The following is a 24085-nucleotide window of genomic DNA, read 5'->3' on the forward strand; positions in this document are numbered from 1 at the left end:
TTAAATAATTCGATTCCTGTGAACGAATAACGTAGGTTAGTTTGTTGATGATACTGCGACTGCAATATGTGCAGCAGGGGATCAATGAGCGAGAGAGAGAGAGAGAGAGAGAGAGAGAGAGAGAGAGAGAGAGAGAGAGTTAGTTAGTTAGTTATTTTACGAATTCTTCTAATATGCATTAAGCTAAATAACAATTATATGTTGTATGTTTTACTGTGCCTGGTCATGGTTTGCTGATTTTGGGTTGTGTGATGATGTTAAGCTTGAATTTTCATTATTACAATGTTATGTAGGCAAATATTGTGTTGAAAAATGAGAAAGATGCTTAAATCTACAATTCTACATCATAAATTACTGTAGGTAATTTGTTTTCACCATTGCCAATGTCAAAGAGTGAAGCGAGAGAAAGGACGAAGGACAAATAGGACGAAAATAGGATGAAACTGTTTTTGATTTTGAAAAAAAAACGAGGATGTGAAATATCATTTATCATAACCCAATGACATTGTGTTATTTTTTCCAATTATTAAACAGCATGATTAGTTAGATATTCAAGCAGTGACAAATCAGGTATTTGATATAAAACGTTGAAACAAGTACCAATTACTTTGTGAAGAATGGGATATATAAAGGACAGCTGACAAGACTTTTGAACTTATTTAAAAGTTAGTCCACCATCCTCTTTGTCCCCATCAACATGACAATGGTTGACCTCAGTTACATTAGTTAAGTTATGGCAGGTTTTATTTTTTTCTCACTCAATGCTGGACAAGCTCGAAAAGATAAGATAGTTAATTTCTTTCTCCATTAATGATAATTATCACCTGCGGAATCTGCACTCGCTTGTAAGCTGTATTTACGTTGCTATTGAAGTTGTTGCTCTTGGGCTGTGTTTTACCACAGCAAAAAAAACTTACGACAAAGTTTTGGATATTTCTAGTCTTCTGGTCTCATAGAATGATCTGCAAAAAGCAAAATTACTTGATTGTCATTTGTATAAAAAAAACAGAAGTTGAAACATGTGGTAGCTAATGAATAATGATCATTTTATTGCAATTCATACTAAACAGCAGCATCTCAATACACAATGCAAAAATCCACATACTGTTGAAGAGAAGCTTAACAAGTAATAGATCCATGAACATCGTACATATACACGTAAAGATGGCATATATATATTCTAGACTGACAACAGATGTCTGTAAGAGAATTTTCCATTTAATGCATCAGCAAAATCGGTAATTTTAAATCCACGTATTTTTACAGGAATATTTTTTACCATTAAAAAAAGGTTTCCAGCCGTTCTTTAAACGCTCATGTCAATTTTTTAATGGCATTGGAATGATATAACATTTGATATTAGACTGTTGTAGTACAGCCATTGTTCATTTTCGGACTGTCCCATGGAAACATCAATGAATGAAATTATAGTTAATAAACTACTGCAGAATATCAAAGTTGTATCTTTATTACATTTATTGGAAAAGACACAAACAATGGTTTATTAAGCAATTTAACTTAGCCAGACTCTAATTTATATTTTGAATCATTAGATGAAGCACTAATATAAATCTATAGTAGATATTGCGCCAGTTTAAATGATAAGCGTACAAGTTAACTGCTTCATTTGCAAAAATACAAATTGCAACACAATGACAACATTTTCTTCTTGTAATCCTCACAGGTACCGCATGAGCAAAATAATTAAAATATAAGAAGTCAAGTTATACAACATCTTAAAGTGATTTTCTTAAGGATTTTTTATTACAAGCTAATATCTTTGTAAACAACATTTGTAATATCAACAATCACGGGATACCTCTAGTACAGCCACACCAACAATATATTGACAACTACAACAACGATATTTTTTAAAATTATAAAATTCTTTAACATGTGTAAAATGGATTTTTTGTTATCTTCTTTTGCATGGAGAAAGATGTAAATGTATTCATTAAGTATCCGTGACATTTTTTTATAAATCCAAGATAAAATTTGTCATATTATCATATCGGTATTTTAGTAAAAAACAATATTTTACAATCATAGCATTCAATTGTCAATCGTTTAGTTATCAACAACATCAAAACAAATTAGGTGACACAAATAGAGTCCTTTTTAAGAAACATTCAACAGATAAAACATTTCAATGAATGATAATTATATTTTTTGCAGGTAGAAGTCTGAGCACAATACTACACTGAAAATAACGCAAACATTTTCTAAACCATTCCTTTCTGTGCCGCTCTTGGTTTTCTATTACAACGTTTTGAGATGATTTTCCAGCAGAAGTTAATCACTCGAGTGAGGTCACTTAGAATGATAAGACCAACGACTGTAGCAATGATTACGACGCTTATGGTACCGCCGACGATAGAGGCGGACGGCCGTGGATCTACGGCGGAAGTCTTCTTCCGGATGGAGCTGGACAACAGGGATTTTTTGACGGCGAGTTCCTTTTTTATGTTGTCGATCTTCGTTAGTAACTCTTCCTCGTTTTTGATAATGACCAGATTCTTCATTCTTGAACAGGGACATTTACACTCTACAAGAGATGAAGTCAAAATATTTAACGGTTTGGCGAATACAGTTTAATGTCAGCAATTCATATTGCATGAGTAGTAAAACCTCTTTCATTACAATATAATGCAGGTGTTAACATGATCTATACTAAATTTTATAGAAGCACTTTTTTCATTATCAAAATATCTTTTCATGTGTTGTTTTATGTAATTTGCACATCTTCGTTTTACTTTTGATGGACATATTGGTTGACATTTCTTCTAAAAGTGTTTGTTTTATTGAATATAAATAATCATTACAATACATTTATGTAGAAGACCAAATGAAAAAAAATCTGTTTGTAAAATTTACGCATTAAACTTTATGTTTCGAATGAACATAAACCTAACAAATAGATAAAAGACACACATTTTATTTGCAATTTAAAGAACGATAAAGCTCAGACATAACAGTTCAGTCTTTTAATTACAGCAAAATGATTTTTTATAAATTATTTGATAACTTGCAGTGTTATATCACCGGCATCAATTGATGGTAAACTATGGCGCTTAGACATTAAAAAGGAACATAATTATTAATGTTTGCTAAGTATGTCCTCTATTTTTCGAATGTTCTAAAGTGACAGCTTTATTCAGGAATGTTGATAAAGGCACAAGGATAAACAGCTATAGTATTACGTATACCTCGCTCTTGACTAACAGGTGAAGTAGAGTCGGTAGTTTGTTCGTTAGAAGTAGCTTGCCTACTCGTCTGAGGTAAACTTTGTGGGTCCGTCTCTGCTGATTGGGTAGAAGTCTGTACACTAGTCTCTGACTCTGTTAACTGTTCCTTTGTTGTTAATCGAGTTGATCCTAGGGCCGTGGTTTGTACATTGGTCTGTGATACTGTTGGTTGATAAGTCGTTGTTTGTGTTGTGGTTTTGTCAGTAGTTTGAGATCCAGTTGGTTGATAGGTCGTAGTCGATTGTGTCGTGGTTTGTCCACTAGTTTGAGATACTGTTGGTTGATAGGTCGTAGTTGATTGTGTCGTGGTTTGTCCAATAGTTTGAGTTACTGTTGGTTGATAAGTCGTAGTTGATTGTGACGTGGTTTTGTCAGTAGTTTGGGATACTGTTGGTTGATAAGTCGTAGTCGATTGTGTCGTGGTTTGTCCACTAGTTTGAGATACTGTTGGTTTTAAAATAAAACAAAAGAATTGCACAAAGCTTGTTTTTTAATAGTCAATTATCCATTAGATTTTAATACAAAAAAAGCTATAAAAAAGAAACAAAGCAAATACATCAGCCTATCTGTATGACGAATAACTTGTTGCATTTTTAGTGTAAAATGTATGCTCAAAATCAATTTGTACCATTGTATGTGCACAGAATTGTTTTTCTGTGAGCATTTTGTTTATCTTGAAACTGCTTACTTTTCATATACATACTCATTATCGAAGACTTTAATCATGTACTCTAGTGTACATTTTGAAAAAAGTCTATATCTAAAGAACATTTTAACCTTATGGGGAAAACGCGATGTAAAAAGCCAAAGTGAATAATTACTTTTTGTAAGCTAAAACGTAATACATGTATTTTGCACTTATTATTAGATATATGACATTTTGATATCAAATATATATGTTTTTTAATTTGATTTGGTAGATCTGATGGGTTATTTTTTAAACACCCAGCCTCTTTAAATTGAAACTGTTTACTAACCGATAGTTTGTCTTTGAGAACAGAGGGCATGGAAGGTATTAGAGCAGGATGCATCACGCCACAATCCTCCAGGTGACATCTCTACACAATCATTTTTGCCATCTTTAAACCGAGGGTCATAATTGTTTGGTTCACCCTTATACCAATTTGTATAATTAACTGTTTTATTTAACATGTTCACAAAGTTATTTTCTTCTTCAATGTCATTCACACCGATCCAAAAATCAGGATCATTGACGTGTCGGAACTTCCTTAAGAAATATGAATGATATAGATTAGTCATTTTCCTTTAAACAACAGATGATAAGCGACAAATATTAGTAAACCTTCTAAAGACTGGCAATTTTTAATAATTTTTGGATTAAGTTGGCTACGATTAACACTGATTTTTCACAAACCCTAAATCGATTAGTAGATAAAACTTTAATAACCTGTAAAAAAAAAATAGTGAGAAAGAAAATTATCAAGTTATGTTCTCTTTAGTAAATCAAAGCTTTACTAAGAAGGAATGTTTTTAACAAAAATTGTTCTATCTACAAGTTGTGCATCTATCCAATTTCTTTGTACTTTTAATATGGAAAGTAAGTTACCAATAGTTGGAAGGTCTCATAAAAGGCATTGATTTGATAATCATGTTTTATACATTACAAGAGAAATGGTTTATTTATCAAATAAAACTTAAATATTTCTTTAAACTTTAATTCATTCTATTTTTGGCTGAGTCCTGGTCCGGAATCTCTGCCAGGTTTGTTAACTTAACCGACCGATATATAGCTATCTGTGCCTCCTCGTCCGGAATCTCGGCCAGTATCCCACCCTCATCTTGACAGCGTCTGTGGGCATCAGTGAATTTAAGGGGCTCGGTGATCTTCCAATAACATCGGCCGCTCACATCAAGGACATTCTCCTTGCTATTACAGAGGCTGGCTGTCAAAGATAAACAACACCTTACTCCATCCCGAGTTTTTGCTTTTACCCCTTTTTGCTTTATATTTTGATTACTATAAATACCTTTGTGCTTAAACTACGTTCATCCACTAGTATGAACAATGTCCAGATTATCTGTTTTGAAACGTCCCCTCTAACGCTTCAGGTTGTAAAATATAACACAAAAAGAAAGTCTAAGGATAATTTGCATTACATCAGCCATGAAATAGCCCGGATGATAATGTTGAAAAATTGTGCGAGGTATTTTGAGTCAGTTCCGGATGGTAAAAAGATGTAAACATTTCCAACTATTAATCTCGTAAAAAAGTTGTTTTCGTTTCTATGAACATTAATAAGGTAAAAAAAAATGATGAAGTGTCAATGAAGATATTTTGGATAATTTCCTTTTTATCAATTTCAACTGTATTTCTTTCACAACCACGTGTATTTTTATCAAAAATCATCAACATGTGATGGAAGCAATAACTAGGGACACACTATAGGAGGCAATAGCTATATATCTTTTATTATTCCCTTTATAGATATACCAAGTGTTTTGATATAGCTGTCACCACTGCAAGGTCACAAGATACAAGATTGATTTTTTTAGCATGTATAATTCTATATTAGAATGATTCGTTTAGCAATGTAGAAATATATTTAAAATATTTTAGTGTACCACTGTTTCCTTTTAATACATAAAACCTTGGTGTAAAATGTTTATAACATATGTTATATTAATAGTTTTTTTCCGTCACATTATATTTTGGTTTCCGTTTTAAAAAATATAGTATAAATTTTATTTACGAGCAGCATTTAAGTTTTGGGCATCATCTGAACACGAATTTTGTCAACACTACTTCAAACAGCTTTGCAAGGACTTAAGAATGCCATTTCCCGATAATAGACTAGTTCCGACGAATGAATATCGTAATAAAGGACGACAGACCCAATTTCATTTGCGCAGATACATCGCACATTTGAAAGAAGTGATTTTTAAGAACATCGAATTTTCAATATTACGTCACCATCACTAAACCATATTAAAAAATCGCTTATGACGCAATATATAGCTGTTCAACGTCATCAGTACACATTTAATGTGGCGCAAGCAGTGGCTGACCTTGCTATAACTTAACAGGCTAAAATACGCTTTCAACATTATTTAACATGCAAATGTAGTAAACAGCTCAAAGTAATTAAAGTCACCTAAAAACCTAAAAAGTTAGTTAACAGAGTTTGAGCCAGTGAAAAAATCATTTACATTTCGATCCGCTTCAATACTCGTATTGAAAATAGAGTAAAACCGCCCATGTGCTTAAGTTTTGAAGTATTTTTTCATAAACAAACGATTACCACACTTTGATATTTGCTTTGTTTTATAAATTAGATTCGAAATAATGCACATAAACTTATGAAAAACTGAAGATAAATAACGGCACACCTAATTTTGACGGGTGACCCAGTAAAAATGAAGTCAATGACATAGTCATAATTTACATAATATTGGTTCATAATCATCATATAAGTGCATATTTCACTTTGGATAAATAAATCTACTGCAGAACTTTTTTAAAAAGAATTTGTCTCACAAGACGCTTTCCCAATTATGTTAAATTGAAAAAGAGAAATAATAGAAACATTTTTTTAAATGCTCCCTTCTAAAAGATCTGATTCGATATTTATGACTGTTATTTTTTTATTGATTTTAAAAATTTTCTAACTCATAAAAATTTTCATGAAAATCACTCTTGAAGAAGTGAATAAGATCCGCCGTCCTTAAGCTGTTTTAAAACAAAAACTAAACATCTTTTATAACTGTTCTTAAAAAAAAAAATCAAAAGATCCAGTACGGTAGCAAGCTATTTTTATTACAAATTATCATACTGACAGTTAAAACAACATGTCGCTGCCTTGCCTGTTAAGCTTTTCATGAATCATTGATGATGATACTCATATCAATGTCAGCCAATATTACAGTCGACATGTCCTTATCTAAGTAAACGGTATAAGTAATTTGAACAAATTGCGGTTAACTGATTAGCAAATCTCCGATCAATGGCCCTATCTAGCTTATATGAATCACAAACCATACCTTTACAGCCATTAATTCATTCTATCTTTATTTCCCCATAGGAAATCACATGAAAAATAAAATTTTAATACAAATCATAGATATAGCACATGAATGACAAAGTTAGTAGAAGATATATTCGAAAAATTAGATATATACATTGCATTTCCTTGCGAGAACATATTTCTCTGATTTTCTGGTATGGTAAGTGTCTGTAGTACCATGCTGATGTATCCCTTAGGAAACGGAAATTAAGGATGTGTAGGTTGCGCTCATTGTGATAAGATACGGTGACAGACAGAAGGCTTGAGCCTAGTAAGAATAGATAGCGGGCTATATGACAAAGACCGCAAATGTCGGTGCTAAGTGAAATACCAAAGCCCTCAATCACTGTATTCCACCAAGCATCTCGGAGAGCAGCTAATTTGACGGTCGAGATATGCTAAACGCATTTGAAAAGCAACTGCCACACAAAAGAGATATTTTTTAAGGTAAAGTTGGAACAATTTGTCAACGCATTTACAGAGATACAGAGGTCGAAATAGCTTAACGAATTTCTTATACTTTGCCCCGAGTGTTTGCTTCCACCACTTTTTGCTTGATATTTCAATAATAGTAAATATCTTTGGGATCAAACTACGTTCATCCACTCATATGAAAAATGTCCAGATTATCTGTTTTGAACGTCTTCTCTACCGCTTCAGGTTTCAATACACATCCCAAAATTGAAAGTCTACGGAGATTTTGCATTGCATCAGCCATTAATAAGCCCGGATTATAACGTTAAAAATTGCGCGAGGAATCCCGAGTACTTCCGAAGGGAGAAAAGATGTAAACATTTCCCATTATGAATCTCCGTAAGAAAATTGTTTTCGTTCCTGTGAAATTTTATGAGTAAAAAGGGATAATTGTCAATGAAGATATCTTGGATATATACCCTTTCATCGATTTCAATTGTATTTCTTTCACAAGTATGTGTATTTTTAAAAAAAATCATCAAAAATGATGGAAGCAATAACTTGGGACAGACTATATCGATTCTTATTTGGCACGGTTTTACATCTCCAAGCACACCATATAAAAACATATATAAACAAAATTACTAGGTTTCATATTATTGATTGAAATGTACGAACTATGAACTGCAAACAACCATTCTATCTCATGTCTTCTAAAAGTATGAATGATTGATTCTTTAACATTAAGGAGTTTTCTTTCAAGAGCAAATACGAAATATTGCTACCCATTTATCATCATGTATGGTGTAGTGACTTTTTTTCTCACCATCAAGACATTTAAGACTTTCTTTTCGTAGCTTTTGAAAATTATGCTTTAAATAAATTTAAGTTTATCTCTTTAAATAATTACCTATGTATTGCACTTGTATAAGAAAAATGCAAAAGTTGATGAAATTGTTTTATTTGAATCAAAATAAATTTAAACAGGACGGTTGTCATCGGATCACTATTGAAAAATAGATAAAAAATAATCACTTATTGTAGATTATATAAGGATAACAATTGATATATAGATGAAAAATAATCTCTTATTTAAGATTATATAAGGATTTCAATATATGACAGAAGTCAAATTGGATAAAAATCGTAGATGACGTCATGTTTTTAGACAATCTGACTTATTGAATTGTCGTACATGGCATCATGATTTTAGACATTTGACATTTTTGTAATCGATGTGCACAAAGTGTATACACAAGGAATGACCACGTCTGTGTTTTAAAAGAAACACTAACATTCCACTTTGGAAATAATTTAATTATGCTTATATCTTGATTATATTATAATACTTAAATATCTTATTTCAGTCTTTTTTTTCAAATGCGTAAATCTAAATCAAAGGTGAATTAAGTCGTTAAGCATCCTTAAATTAACATTGTGACAACGTTAACAGCTGATTGGTTGCCTATTTTAACAGTTGGCAGGTAAAGACGAAGGGCAATATTTCAATATGTATTCATACATAATTTGAAACTGTAGGCAGTTTCAAATTTTAAATGTCCAGTCATCCTTAAAAATCTGTTAATTTTTGTCTAGTTTCAAATATATTATATGAATGAATAATTCATAATCAAATAATAAAGGTGTTTTAAGCAAACACATTTTTAATATAATTAATTATAAAGTTTGCTGTACTGTCCTTTATCTTCTCATAGGGAAGCACTACCATTTTGTTTAAGTTTCAAATCTTTTAAAAGTAGGTTAAACATTTACATTATATGATATATATGTTAATGAGGAAAAACTAATAAAAAATTAAATTTTATTCCAAACTACCGTTGATATGAATATATAGTCTACATGAAAATAAGTCATAATTCAAACACATTTAATTTCACAACGAACTTAAAGAAATACAGAAGTCGCAATAGCTCTACGAAGTTCTTACCGATTCTTATTTGGCACGGTTGTACATCTCCAAGCACACCATATTAAAGAAAAATATATAAACACAATACTACATGTAGGTATCATATTATTGATTGAATATTACGAACGAACTATGAACTGCAAACTACCATTCTATCTTAATTTGTCTTGAAAAGTATAAATGAATAATTATTAAGTATGAAAGTAGTTTTCTTTTCAAGAGGAAATATATAATATTGCTACCCATTTATCATTATTTATGGAGTAGTGACTTTTTCTTCCCACCATCAAGACATTGAAGACTTTCTTTTAGTAGCGTTTGAAAAGTATGCTTGAATTTTAGATTATATAAGGATTTCAACTGATATATAGATGAAAAATAATCACTAATTTAAGATTATATAAGGATTACAATATATGACAGAAGTCAAATTGGATAAAAATCGTAGATGACGTCATGATTTTAGACAATTTGCCATATTGATTTGTCGTACATGGCATCATGATATTAGGCATTTGACCTTCTTGAATCGATGTGCACAAAGTCTAAACACAAGGAATGACCACGTCTTTGTTATAAAAGAAACCCATTATCGACGACAGATTATCAATTAACAATTGTTATTTCCATTCTTACGTCGACTCGATATACCCCAGTGAACTTGAAATATACCACAGAGTCTGCGTCGTATGTTTCATATCTGGATCGCAGTACAGTTAAGGCGGCCAATGAAAATACTTGCAAATTTTTGTGATGAAAACACGTACAGCAAAACTCGAATATAACGAACACGGATATAGCGAATTTACGGCTATAACGAATTGTTATTCATGTCCCGGCAAATTTCTTATATAAACCTTTAGCAAATTGATGTATATAACGAACACGGCTATAACGAATTTACGGCTATAACGAAGTAATTTTAAGACCCCTGCTGGCAAAATCTTAACGTATTTCATCATTTTAATAACGAATTTTTTCCATTTCAAATTTCATTGAAGATACATGCAATGATAAGATGCATATATAAAATACTCAAATTCAAATAGTATACGGATTTTTTTTTAAATTAATATGAAATGGTTATACACACATGTATTGACATTTTTTTGTTAATGACGGTAATACTAATTTTATAACTTACGATAGTGTGAAAAACTGTAACCCGATTATTTTATAACGAATTCGCTATAATATTTTAGACGAATACGTTATAAACGTATAGCGAATTACGGCTATAACGAAGTTTTTTCTACGGCCCCTTGAAATTCGTTATAAACGAGTTTTGCTGTATACCTTTGTTCATCTGGCATGGCCTTTTTAAAATCGATAACAGTCAATCAAATGCAACATATTTCTAAAATATATAAAACAGTACAATATTTAATCTTGAGAGTGGTCACGTGATATTGCAGTCGCATGGTACAAGCAGATGAATTTGTGGTTTTGAGGTCATTTAAAAAATTCAATATTGCAAGGGCATAATCATGTCAAAATTCACAACTGAATTATAAAATAACTTCATGCTATATCGTGGATTTTGAAACTCTGTAAAATAAGATTATTTGTTACTAGAAACCGCAATTTATAATGCATATGTTGAATAATTTTGAAGGTCACAGGTTTAATTTCACTAATAAATAATAAGTTTGTAAGATTTTACTAGGATCGTAAAAGTTTTTAAGTTACATAGCATATTTCAAATTCAATTGTTAAAGTTTGTCAGGATCAGTTCAAGGATATATCGCATGTTTCTAAAGTATGGGACATTTTACATTTTTTGGCTTCCCTGTGTACCAAATAATTACTTCTAACAGTTTGTTAACGGTAGAAAAGCGGTAATTAGCCATAATATCAATTTAAATTATAGCCCCGATCGTTTAAAAACTCGTTAATTAGATAGCGTGTCACGTGGTACAGTGACGTCACATGCGACCTTCTTCGAACAGCTGATTGTAAACAAATTGTAGGATTAGCATTATCTTTGACATTTATTCACATGTACGTTGTTTATTTTCCATGCTGACTAAATTAAAAGAATCTTATTATTCAGTCGTACATGTTTGAGCCACCAGTACTGATAAAAAAACGATGATATAGCCGAAGAAGCGACGATGAAGTCGGCAATAACGATTAATTTGATGGACATGTAAACATTGTAAACACAACTTAGTAAGGATTTTAGCTCAAATAAATTGGTTAAAGGTGTTTATTATATTAAAATATACAATAGTCATGCTTTTTGGCGTTCCTAACGACTCAGAATGTTCATTATTTCATTTGTGGTGCACAAGTGTTTTCTTCGACCGTAACTGGTCACAACTTTCTAAGGTTGTTTACTTCATATTACACTGTATGAATATATACATTATATATTATAAAAGCAGGCAAGAACGTTGTCCTTTATTCTTATTTTTTTCTGTAAGATCCAATCTCCGTATTTTTAATCCATTTACGTATAAATGTATATCAACAAACTGTCTATTTCTCGCGTAAACATTCAATATCGACAACTCGATCCTTGACCTCTCCCACAGAAAAATAAAACTCACAGAAATCTTACCACCTGTACTTCAATTATGATTTCTTCTGCGGTGAGCTATGAATGAAGAAATCATTTATTCAAAACCAACGCATGCATGAACGTATAGTTTAACAATAACAATAAGAAAACAGCAAATGAAGTGAGGCGGTATCCAAAATGGCGTTGTCTCTTGTTATATTTTTTCTCCGATGAACTTGCGTTTTGTACACAGGTCTCTGTGCATAAACTTCTATTTTTTCTCTTTGAAAAATAATTACGATTTATTTATGAAACTATACTATATTGAATGTTTATCTATATATCCTATCGTCGACATATAAATCCCTATTTGTCGCAAGATTTCCCCATACTTTCGTAAGGGAAACTTAAAAAAACAACAGTCCAAATCCTCATATTTGACAGCTAGAACACCCGCAGGAAGCACAAAACACCATCATGTTCCGTTATCGGCAATTTAATAGGTGATAATTAGTTTAATTGTCGTTTGATTTTAATCCAATTACAAAGATGGCTAACAGCACCTTCTCGCTCGAGGTCGCATATGACGTCACACATCATGGCGGGTAGATCGAGAGAGAAAATATGCATATCGTGACATTTGAATTTCATCGCTTTCAAACTCACGAATTAGCCTGATTAGTTTTTGAAAACGATAATAAACTCTATTTTTAATGAGTATATAATGATTTTATTTAAAAAATTCCGAAAATTGAAAAACATGCGATATGTCCTTTAAGTGTATGCCCTTGCAATATAGTGATTTATTTAGGTACTCAGCTTTAAGATATACGATACTTTACACAAAACCGAGGTTGCCTCTTTAAACAATGCATACTTATAACAAGATGAAAAAAAGACTATATATGTAGCATTCTACTTATAATAATGTTAAACAAAATATCCATTTATAATTTTCCGTTAATCTATGACATTTATTTTTCTTCGCTATAAAACTGCACGATAGCCTTCAATGACTTAACTTAATGCGTCATTTTTAAGCATATGACGTCATATTTTGATGTACAGTGAGAACGACATCTCGCTTATTTTTCAGTGTGTACGATATAACGGACATCAAAATTGTAAGTAATTGCATTTGTTGTTTTCAATTAAAAGATTAGCATAAATTAATTTGGTAATAAATAAATTTATAAGTTCTTTTGAGGTTTGTAATATTCTGTGATGCCATAAAGCGCGAACTTTTTGTCTAAACGGAATTTATTGTCAGCCTTAATTCTGCTGCGATATTTTACTGGAAATGGACATTGGTAGTTACCTAACAACAAAACTTTATGATAAACGCGATCACTTAAATTTTTCTATAGTCAACTTTCCTTACTTGTATTGCAATATACCTTTATCACCTGCTTATAGTGTTTTTGTCTCTCAGTTAATTCGATACGCAAGGGCATGCTCTAGGTATAAACAGTTTGTAAGGCGAGGCAAGCTACTGACAATTAAGCTGATAAAACAGGACTATCAACAGTCTCGTTTGAAGTCATCTTTTCTATGGTCGATACAACGACCTTGCCAGCAAATACAATCTTCCACTGGATCGCATGCTCACTGACGTTTTTCATACTAATTGTTAGACCAGATTTAATCACCTAATTGTCTACGGACTTTTCCGGGGTTTTTTTTCGATTTCGACAAAGAGCACACGGCGGGTGTGACCGGTCAGCAGAGAATGCTTACTCCTCCTAGGCACATGATCCTACCTCTATCTTTTTGGAGGTCTGTGTTGCTCTTATTTGAATTTATATTTCGTTTTGTGGATTTTTAAGATCGTTGCCACTTTTTTATTGTCATTTTTTCACTCAACTTTGGAATTTGTTCAGTTTTGCTTACATCTACATTAAAGTCTAACACTAAAATATCTTAAATATTGAAGTCTTTTTTTTAAACCAAAGGTGACTTTGTTAAGCCTTCTTAAATTAACATTGTGAACATCGTTAACAGCCGATAGGTCGCCTATGTAAACAGATGGCAAATAAAAACAAAAGGAATATATTAATATGTATAACACCATATTTCAGGAAAAAAGGTACACATTTAACATTATCACTATTTCCATTCAAATTCTAATGATTTAAGACAATAGGCAATGGTTTCATATAACATGACCACGCGATTCTCTACTTTATTATTCATTAATATTACGCGGCGTTCTCAAATTCGATACCGCTGTATGATCAATGGAACTCCCTGAGGTTTATACGGAAACTTTATACTGAGTTTTTAGTATTAAAAAAAATCCCCGTTATCGATATCTAGCGGATAATTTCACCTTTAGACAACAAGAAAGAGAAAAAAAATAATGTACAATATTTATTGTTTATTTCATAGTCACATATTAGATGTCCTTATATTTCATACTACAAACTACCTTTTTTCATTGTGAAGGTGTGCAGAGAACCAAAAAAAAGGCTTTTTTTAATAAATTAAAGTTTATACTTTTCATAAATGAGAAATATATGTGCATCCCGTCCGGAATCAGTTGCATCAATTAAATCAGTGTAAGAGGAGAATGTATCAACATAAAACTGTCCCTTGTTTATTTAATTATTTAGATTTTGTATGTATCAAACTACAGTGGTTTGGGTTGATGACGTGTAGATGACTAAAAGTCTGTATTTATATTGTTCCTAACTCACTTGAACAACGACTTCTTCATGCACTGTGTGCTCTTTGTTGTAATCAGGAGAAAACGGAAAGGTCCGTAGACAATTAAGTGATTAATTATGGTCTTACAATAAGTATGAAAAACGTCATATCATTTCATTCTTATCTGTTTTGTTTTCCTTTTATTTGATGTCTTCAAAAACGACTCGTTATTTAGATATCAAAAGTATTACGCACCTTTTCCCTCGAAAAAGCGTTATATAATTACAATGCAAAGACGAAAAGGCAGTTGCAGAAACAAGGTTTCATATAATTGATTAAAATGTCAAAAAAAGGACTGCACGTTACGCCGAATTTTGGGTTCGTTTTTGGCCACTGTTGTAACGATTATATCTTGCTAAAATTTACCTTTTACTTCATCTGTTATTAAGTTTGATCAGTTTCCAGCATACATTTAAATCTAATTTCATAATAATTCATTCTCTCACTCTTTCTTTTACTGCCATGTAATGCCGAATCTGTATCTTTGCTTAATTACATGTAATTCACAGCTATTAAAAATAAACTGAATATTGATTTATTTTTAAGAAGGGTAAAGGATATACATGTACCATAATTACATCCGCTAAAATTACTGGTAAACCCTGTAGGCCCAAATCTGCCTTACTCGTGTCCCGCCAAAAAAAATCTGTAGGGTATTATATTACATTCATGAGTTACATGTACTTCCGTGAAATAACAAATCTTAGTTATTATGTACATATGCAAATATCTAAGCAACGAAACGTAGACCAAAAACAAATTAAAAATACTGAAGACAATTTTTTTTCAGAAATTAGTTTTTATTACGTAGATTTACACATTGATTACGTCATGACTAAAAGTTGAATGTCGTGTGAATTTGATCGGAAAGCATTGTAAACACATTCAAAATATAACTAATCTAAGAACTCTAATAAAGTATAGTGGTGTGATATATTGAGAATTGAACATAAGAATACTTGGAGAGATGTAAGTTCGCTAAAAGGGATGTGTATTTGCTTGTATTTATCGACCAGGCTTTCCTATGTCGTTGTTTACGATATAAAAATCCTTCTACACTACCCCGTATATTTTGAACTTGAATTTTTTTACGTATCGTTAGTTTGATCAATGCTTAAATTGATAAGTGCTGCTAGAATCCCATGTTGTGGTTTGTTTTGATGCAACATACCATTTTCCCTGCAAACTTTATAAAAGTTGGGAAGGTTTTACGAGAGCCGGATGAATAACTATTTAATTAAGAAGAACATATAATTCTAGCAGCGGTTTTGATTAAACTGAGATGTCTTGCCTTCACTTGGTATGTTTATCTAATTTTGGAAACCGCGGGGTAGTGTTGTTCAATCTCATTTTATGTTAAGGAATATACATAAGCTATTTATAGTTGTCACGTGTTAATGCACAAATGTTGCAGTAATGTTCTACCCGATTTTATTTTAAAGGATAATACAAAGTTTTGGATCTTATTCAAAATAATTATTTATTTTCACGATTTTGAATATAACAGTCAAAATTAGACGCTAAATCGCCTATATGCTTCCTTAACACCTCCGCGTATCAAAACAATTATTGGAAGAAATCTTAATTCGGATATTTCATCTGCGTTCGACAACAAGTTTGTTGTGACAAATTCTTTTTAGTGCATTTTATTATTAACAGAAGAAGCTCAAGACACAATACAAAAATTCACATATTGGTCTTTGTCAAACACTTTTGAAGAGCTTAACAAGTAAAGGATCCCTTAACATTTTACACATACACATAAAGATGGCATACATATATTCTAGACTGACAATAGTTCAGATGTCTATGAGAGAATTGTTCATTTAATGCATCAGCGAAATCGATGATTTTAAATCCACGTATTTTTACATGTATACTTTTTTCAGAAAAAGGAATGGTTTGCAGCCGTTCTTTTAACTATTATAAAATTATTTAACTATTATTTTTCGTCATCGAATTGATATACATGTACATGTAACATAAAATATTAGACTGTTGTATTACAGACTTTATTCGAAATCGGACTGTCTCATGGAAACATCCATAAATGAAATTATAGTTAATAAACTACTGCAGAAGATCAAAGGTGACCTTTTATCACATTAATTATAAAAGAAGCAAACAATGGTTTATTAAGCAATGTAACTCAGCCAGATTCTAATTTATATTTCGAATCATTAAATGAAGCACCAATATAAATCTCCAGTATATATTGTGCCAGTACTGATAAGCGTATAAGTTAACTGCTTCGACTGTAATATTACAAAATGCAACACAATGACAACCTTTTCTTCTTGTTATCCTCACAGGTACAATATGAGCATTCTTTAACATGTGTAACTTTTTTCGCGCTCTTCTAATGGTAAAGATGTAGATGTACATGTATTCATTAACTATCCGTGACCTTTATATATAAATCCAAGATAAAACTAGTCATATTGTCACATCGATAATGTAAAACAGGAAACATTTTTTTCATAATCAGAGCATTCAGTTTTCAGGCATTTAGTTTACATTAGGATCAAAATTAAATTAGGTGATAAAAAACAGAGTCCTCCTCTTATGAAGTAACATAAAACAGAGACTGATAGGGACATACAGCTATATTAACAATTCAACCGATAAAACGTTTCAATGAATGATAATCTTTTTGCAGGTGGAAGTCTAAATAAACTGCACTGAAAATAACACAAACATTTTCTAAATATTTCCTTTCTGTGCCAGTCTAAAGAAGAATAATGACCCCATAGAATAATGAACGGGGGTCATTTTTCGACGAAGAAAATGCCCCCCCCCCCTCTCCCAGCTGTAGAAGAATTGGATTTTTTTAAGGACAAAACTCAGTGGTCACTTTTCTTCATGTTTAACATGAAGAGAAATGACCTCTGTAAAAAATTACCCCTGGCGTAAACAAGAAAGGAAGTGATTGCGTCCATTAGAAAAGGTTTTTTTGGCATTTTTGCACATTTTGAGATTTTTACAAAATTGTATAAATCACATCTCCAAATTGTCAAATCTGAAGTTTTACTGCTATAACCCAGTTCTAAATTGAGGTCTATTTTGTTTTTAGTTAAGATGTTTCAAGAGAGGAAACTGTGATATCATTTTAATCACATGCAACGTCAAAACAATTTTGATATTAAAGTGACCGATACTTTGAACCGCAATAAATTTAAACTACTATGTACTATGTACGTTTTAAAATATGGACTCATTTTTAAGTCGCTATGTGGTTAAAATGACCCATATCAAGTGACACTTATCAAAGCGACATAGACTGAGCTTGTTACGCAGATATCACTTTTCTGTGTCTTCTATCGATATCACTTGACATGGGCCCTTAAGGTAGCTCGCGGGTTTACCTGCTTGTGAGAAAACCTACCTTGAAAATTTGTCCACGTGATCCATGGGTTTTATAGTTTTATTTCTAAAATTTATTTAAGATTCCTCTGCGCGGTAATAATGTTATTGTGTTTCAAATACAGTGTCATTAATAAAATCAAGCAACGCCATTTCAATGAAATATATAGTAAAATGCACATTTTAACCGAGAAACGCTTTACAAAACTATGCTCCAAACTTTGAAACGATTCAGACGAAATTAATCATACTCAACACAAAAATAGAGGAGATAATTATGAATCAATTCATAAAAAAATATCAGTATGTGTTCTCGGCCAATTTTTGGCAAAAAAACTTTAAAGATTTAAAAGATTTATCAAAACCTTGTATTTTCATTACGACGTTAGCCTGACGTCATCATTTTATTACTTCTTAGAACACCAAAATTGAAATGCATTTATTGACAAGACTAGCTGTTTAACACATTTTAGAACATGTAAATGCTTATTAAACATTATTGTGAATGTTATCAAATGCAATTAATGTAAGGCTGTAAAGATACAGAAAATTGGTATTTTTTTTTTTATGAAACTCTGAGTCAATCAATGCAAAAATAAAATGCCAGGCAACTACTGACATTATAAGTAAGTAATCGAATAAAACAGTTATCTAAAGCCAAAAGAAATTTAAGAATTTAATCGGTAGTACAGATTACGGAAGTTATAATTGTAAAAAAAAAAAAGCGAAGTTAATGCATACATTCTATTTTAAAACATGACTTTAAATGGAAGAGTTCTAACGCACACTCATTCTTTATCTTTATAGAACAAAATGTGACAATGTATGTGACATCTTTAAATTTTCAGCACTTGATATTATAAATCTGTATAAACAGTCATAAACCGCATATAAGCTTTTTAAAATATTTTCTTTTATACTTCTAAATATCTCATTTGTCATTTTAAAAAAAATAATTATGAGTTTACTATGACGGTCAACTCTTTACGTCGATTCCTATTGTGACGTCAGCAAACCCGCGAGCTACGTTAAAGTCACATATTTATTGTACAACGATGTCCATAATTGTTATATAATAACCATATTTGACAATTGTATTTCAATTAATTAGTAAATGTAGTACATCAGCTATATTCAGACGAACCGATTTCTTAAACTCTTTGGGTAATCATCCAAGGCAGACGATCAAGGTCAGTTTGAGGTAAAGACTCATTGTCCAAGGACAGAATGTAAAGTGATTTTTTAAAATCAATGAGAATTACAAAAAGAAATTATTTCATATCAGTTAGTTTCGCACTAATGTGTCTTAATAGTATGTAAAGTACAGAGCCCTTGTAATTTGATCAATAAGATAACAAAAGCTGACTCATACGGTACTGAATAGAGTACATAAATAAATTATAGAATATTTATTCATAAAAAATTACATATATTGTTAAATGCCAGTTTCACTTATATAGCTGATAAACGGCCCTCAGTACTGTAACTTTCAAGAAAAGGGTGATATTAGATAGCAAACATTTAAACTATATCTAATATTTGGTATACTTAATAAAATAGGCTGGTAGAGGTCCAGTATCGGTAATGTCTTCATTACTTGTGTATTATTCATTCTTTGTTATAATTAAATTTTGTCTTACAATATTTTTTTAGTTAAGATCAACGCAAAATGTAACATTGCAAAATGTGACGAATATGAATCGGGGGTGTATATTCTTATTTCTGGGAGTCTAAAGCGCTTACATTTACAATATTAAAATTTAAAAATGAAATCGTCGTCATTCTTTTCCTGTTTCGGTTCAATCTTTTCCAGTTCGTTATGGTTGATGTAATTATGTTAAATGTCATTAAAATTCAAGTCATGATGACAGGATGATACTGTGTTATCCTTCCAACTGAATGATAATTGGAATGTCGGGCAATGTTAGGGGTGACTAATTAGCACAGCTAGGTTTCATTGTCTGTAAACATCTAATATATAAAATATTAATTTAAAACTGTACTAGTTCGTGAAAATTATTTAAAATGAACCACAATCGATGAAGGACGAAGGACGATGATTTTAATGAACGAAGTATATTCCATGTAAATCAAAAACATGCAGAGATTTGCAACGAATTTTTTCTAAATTTTAACCATTATCCTTTTACGTGAAAATCATCAAAATTGTTGCAGAAAGTTGCAATTGAAAAATCTCTGAATTTTAAGTAAAATACAATATTTTGTATAAAAGTTTCATTTCATAATGTAACATTCCGTGTAAATCAATCTAAATTGTTGCAGGGAGTCGCAATAAAAAGTTATCTGAATTTTAAGTAAAAGAAATATGAGTTTTTCTGTATAAAATATTCATTACATAATGTAAACTTCCATTTAAAGCAATCAAAATTGGTGTAGGGAATTCCAATAAAAGAGTTCATTGAAGTTTGAGGAAATCACAGTATATTTTTCTGTATAAAATATTCATTTATAATGTACCATTCCTTGTTGATCAATCAAAATTAATGCAGGTATGTGCAATTAAACATTCCATAAATTTAAGGAAATCGAAAATGTGTTTTCTTTATAAAAAATTAATTTTAATTGTACCAGTCGGTGTAGATCAATCAAAATAATCACATATGATGCAGATGACTGTAATGAAAAAATTCTCGGAATTTAAAAAAAGAAAGAAAGCAATCTTTCCTGCATATTAAAAGACTGTATGCGATTAAGGTTGAAAATATTCCCAGACATTGACCATTTTACGTTTTCTTCAGATTTTGTGATTTCTGACATAATTATGAAATCTTGACATTAAAGCATTTTAAAAGCAGTGTTGCATTTTAACACAGCATAGATTTTACAGTTTTAAACGAAGTCAAATTCAATAAAGCCAATTTCATACATACAAAATACCACTGGCCACTAATGAATAGGTATTTTTCTAAGGAACCTAAATATATTTAATTGACAATCTTTAAAATGTACCAATTACGATTCATTTTCATATGTTATATTTTTTCAATTACAAGCTAGTATATTTTTATACCTAATAGTTTTAAAACGTCATCCTTTAATTTGTACATAACATATAGTACAGCATAACATAATAAAGCTCAGGTTTATGACACCGTGTATACACACTGCCAAAGTAAAGGGATTGTTGTACTTTACTTCAGAATGAAAGCCAATTTTGAACATTGTATTTCTAAACATACGGCGTTTAATCAACAGTTAGATCGTATCCAAATTGTTTTTCATTTTTTTAAAGAGGGAAATATGAGTGGAGACGCTGTGCTTTTGAGCTAGTTCAACCATATACATATCATGTACTTTTCATTGTTCAGTTATACATCAAATAATGATTTCAAATTTAAGAGACAATATAGTGTGCACAACGTACCTTAAAGTTTATGCATTGTACATTGTTGAAAACAATAACATCAACAGTCATTGCTCAAAAATGATAATCATTTCTATGTTCACAATGTTCTTTATTGATAACCAGCAATATCCGATAATTTGAATAATTAAGCCTTTTCTGTTCATACATATCAATATTATGTAACAGAAAAAAACGCATACATGTCTGCGCGTACACCAATATGATAATAACATATTTCAACACCAATCATTCAAAATATAGCTAATATTTAAAGAAGCATATTTTGATAAATCTAGCACAAAATTAGGGAAATATAAAAAAACAAAATGAAACTGTCAATATATCTTAAAGAGTTAAATAAAAATAAAGAGTATATCCAAAATAAAATCTAGTAAAGTATACTACTCATTATGAAAATGACGCGCTTTATGCTTTCTCCTTTTCGGACGACGTAATGAAATAACGTCAATGTTTTTGATGTTATTTCTCTCTTTTTAAAAAGCTCAGCTGAAGTTAATGTTAGAAACGCCCAACTTGTTAAGAAATCGCCGCTGTAAATTTTTTTTGGTAAAGTTTTTCTTATCCATAGCAAGCACACTAGCTTATATTGACACAAATGCTTGTTAAAAGTTAGATTTCTTCACTCGTCGACATATGGCAGGTAAAATGTCGCTGCATTAGTCTACTGAACTAAACTTGTTACTTTAACATGAGCAATATACATTATAGCATTATTATAGCTTTAATATGTTCTACGGTGATTCCGTGGTAGCGAGCGCAGCAAGAATTACACATGCCTTGTATCATTGTCAACTTACTGTTATTTAGTTATCAACAAACATCAAAGAATTTTTTTTTTCGACAGATATCAATAATAAGAAAATATGTGTATGTTAAATATAATTTTGAAAAGTTTTTGAAAAATAGGATAATGATAAATTTTGTTGTTTAATTTGCCCAAACTGTTAAATGCTCTAACCAAAAAACATGCTGTCAGCATAATATGAAAACAATTAACATTCATATCTTTTGTCAATGATAAAAAAAAACTTTTATAGAAGAAAGCATTGCCTAGAATCCATTAAAAGGGTTGAATGTTCAGAATTACTTGGTCGGTATGTATGAGAGAGAGAGAGAGAGAGAGAGAGAGAGAGAGAGAGAGAGAGGTTTAAATATGTATGCATTATTTTACCTGATGTTTCCCCGAAATGGGCCAAAAAAGTGAACGATAGAACAATGTAGAAAAACATTTAGATGTCTCACAAGTTCACTATTTTCACACACATTTGAAAAAGTCTAACAAACTGTTTCATTTATATACGTTTTTAATTTTTTGTAATTCATTTTGATAACAACCACTTATCAAAAATAAAAACATGGATGATTTATCAAATATTTAAATAATTCGATTCCTGTGAACGAATAACGTAGGTTAGTTTGTTGAGGATACTGCGACTGCAATATGTGCAGCAGCGGGTCAATGAGAGAGAGAGAGAGAGAGAGAGAGAGAGAGAGAGAGAGAGAGAGAGAGAGAGAGTGTGTTATTTTACGAATTCTTTAAATATGCATTAAGCTAAATAACAATTATATGTTGTATGTTTTACTGTGCCTGGTCATGGTTTGCTAATTTCGGGTTGTGTGATGATGTAAAGCTTGATATTTCATTATTACAATGTTATGTAGGCAAATATTGTGTTGAAAAAGGAGAAAGATGCTTAAATCTAAAGTTCTACATCATAAATTACTGTAGGTAATTTGTTTTCACCATTGCCAATGTCAAAGAGTAAAACGAGAGAAAGGACGAAGGACGAATAGGACGAGAAAAGGATGAAACTGTTTTTGATTTTTAAAAAGACGAGGATGTGAAATATCATTTATCAAATCCCAATGACATTGTGTTATTTTTTCCAATTATTAAACAGCATGATTAGTTATATATTCACACAGTGACAAGTCAGGTAGTTGATATAAAACGTTGAAACAAGTACCAATTACTTTGTGAAGAATAGGATATATAAATGACAGCTGACAAGACTTTTAAACTTATTTAAAAGTTAGTCCACCATGGGATCCTCTCTGTCTTCACCAGCATGACAATGGTTCCCCTTAGTTACATTAGTTAAGTTATGGCAGGTTTTATTTTTTCTCACTCAATGCTGGACAAGCTTGAAGAGATGAGATAGTTCATTTCTTTCTCTATTATTGATAAATATCACCTACGGAATCTGCACTCGCTTGTAAGCTGTATTTACGTTGCTATTGGAGTTGTTGCTCTTGGGCTGTGTTTTACAACAACAACAAAAACTTTCGATAAAGTTTTGGATATTTCTAGTCTTTTGGTCTCATGGAATGATCTGCAAAAGGCAAAATTAATTGATAGTCATTTGTATAAAAAAAAAATAATAAGTTTAAACATGTGGTAGCTAATGGATAATGATAATTTTATTGCAACTCAAATTAAACAGAAGCAGCTCAATAACCGACACACAAATTCACATACTGATGAAGAGAAGCTTAACAAGTAATAGATCCTTT

At 31.2% G+C, this 24085-nt stretch overlaps 1 protein-coding gene across 1 annotated transcript; it reads right to left on the reverse strand.

Annotated features, from left to right (window-relative positions):
- Positions 1–1220: 1220 nt before the first annotated feature.
- On the reverse strand, positions 1221–4656 carry LOC136269698 (uncharacterized). Its single transcript, XM_066083251.1, has 3 exons — positions 4223–4656; positions 3207–3689; positions 1221–2545 (listed from the first exon to the last, which is right to left on the reverse strand). Exons 1-3 carry the CDS (start codon positions 4503–4505, stop codon positions 2223–2225), a joined length of 1089 nt encoding a protein of 362 aa, XP_065939323.1. The 5' UTR covers positions 4506–4656; the 3' UTR covers positions 1221–2222.
- Positions 4657–24085: the final 19429 nt, after the last annotated feature.

Source organism: Magallana gigas, chromosome 4 (genome assembly GCF_963853765.1).
Source record: "Magallana gigas chromosome 4, xbMagGiga1.1, whole genome shotgun sequence".
Taxonomy (NCBI): Eukaryota; Metazoa; Mollusca; class Bivalvia; order Ostreida; family Ostreidae; genus Magallana; species Magallana gigas.

Excerpts from the sequence above, each read along its gene's own strand:
- LOC136269698 (XM_066083251.1), bottom strand. The coding sequence starts at position 4,505 with ATGACTAATCTATATCATTCATATTTCTTAAGGAAGTTCCGACACGTC. Across the intron at positions 3,690-4,222 it reads TTCTCAAAGACAAACTATCG|TATCTCAAACTAGTGGACAA; the intron begins GTTAGTAAACAG and ends TAAAACCAACAG. Across the intron at positions 2,546-3,206 it reads ACCTGTTAGTCAAGAGCGAG|AGTGTAAATGTCCCTGTTCA; the intron begins GTATACGTAATA and ends CATCTCTTGTAG.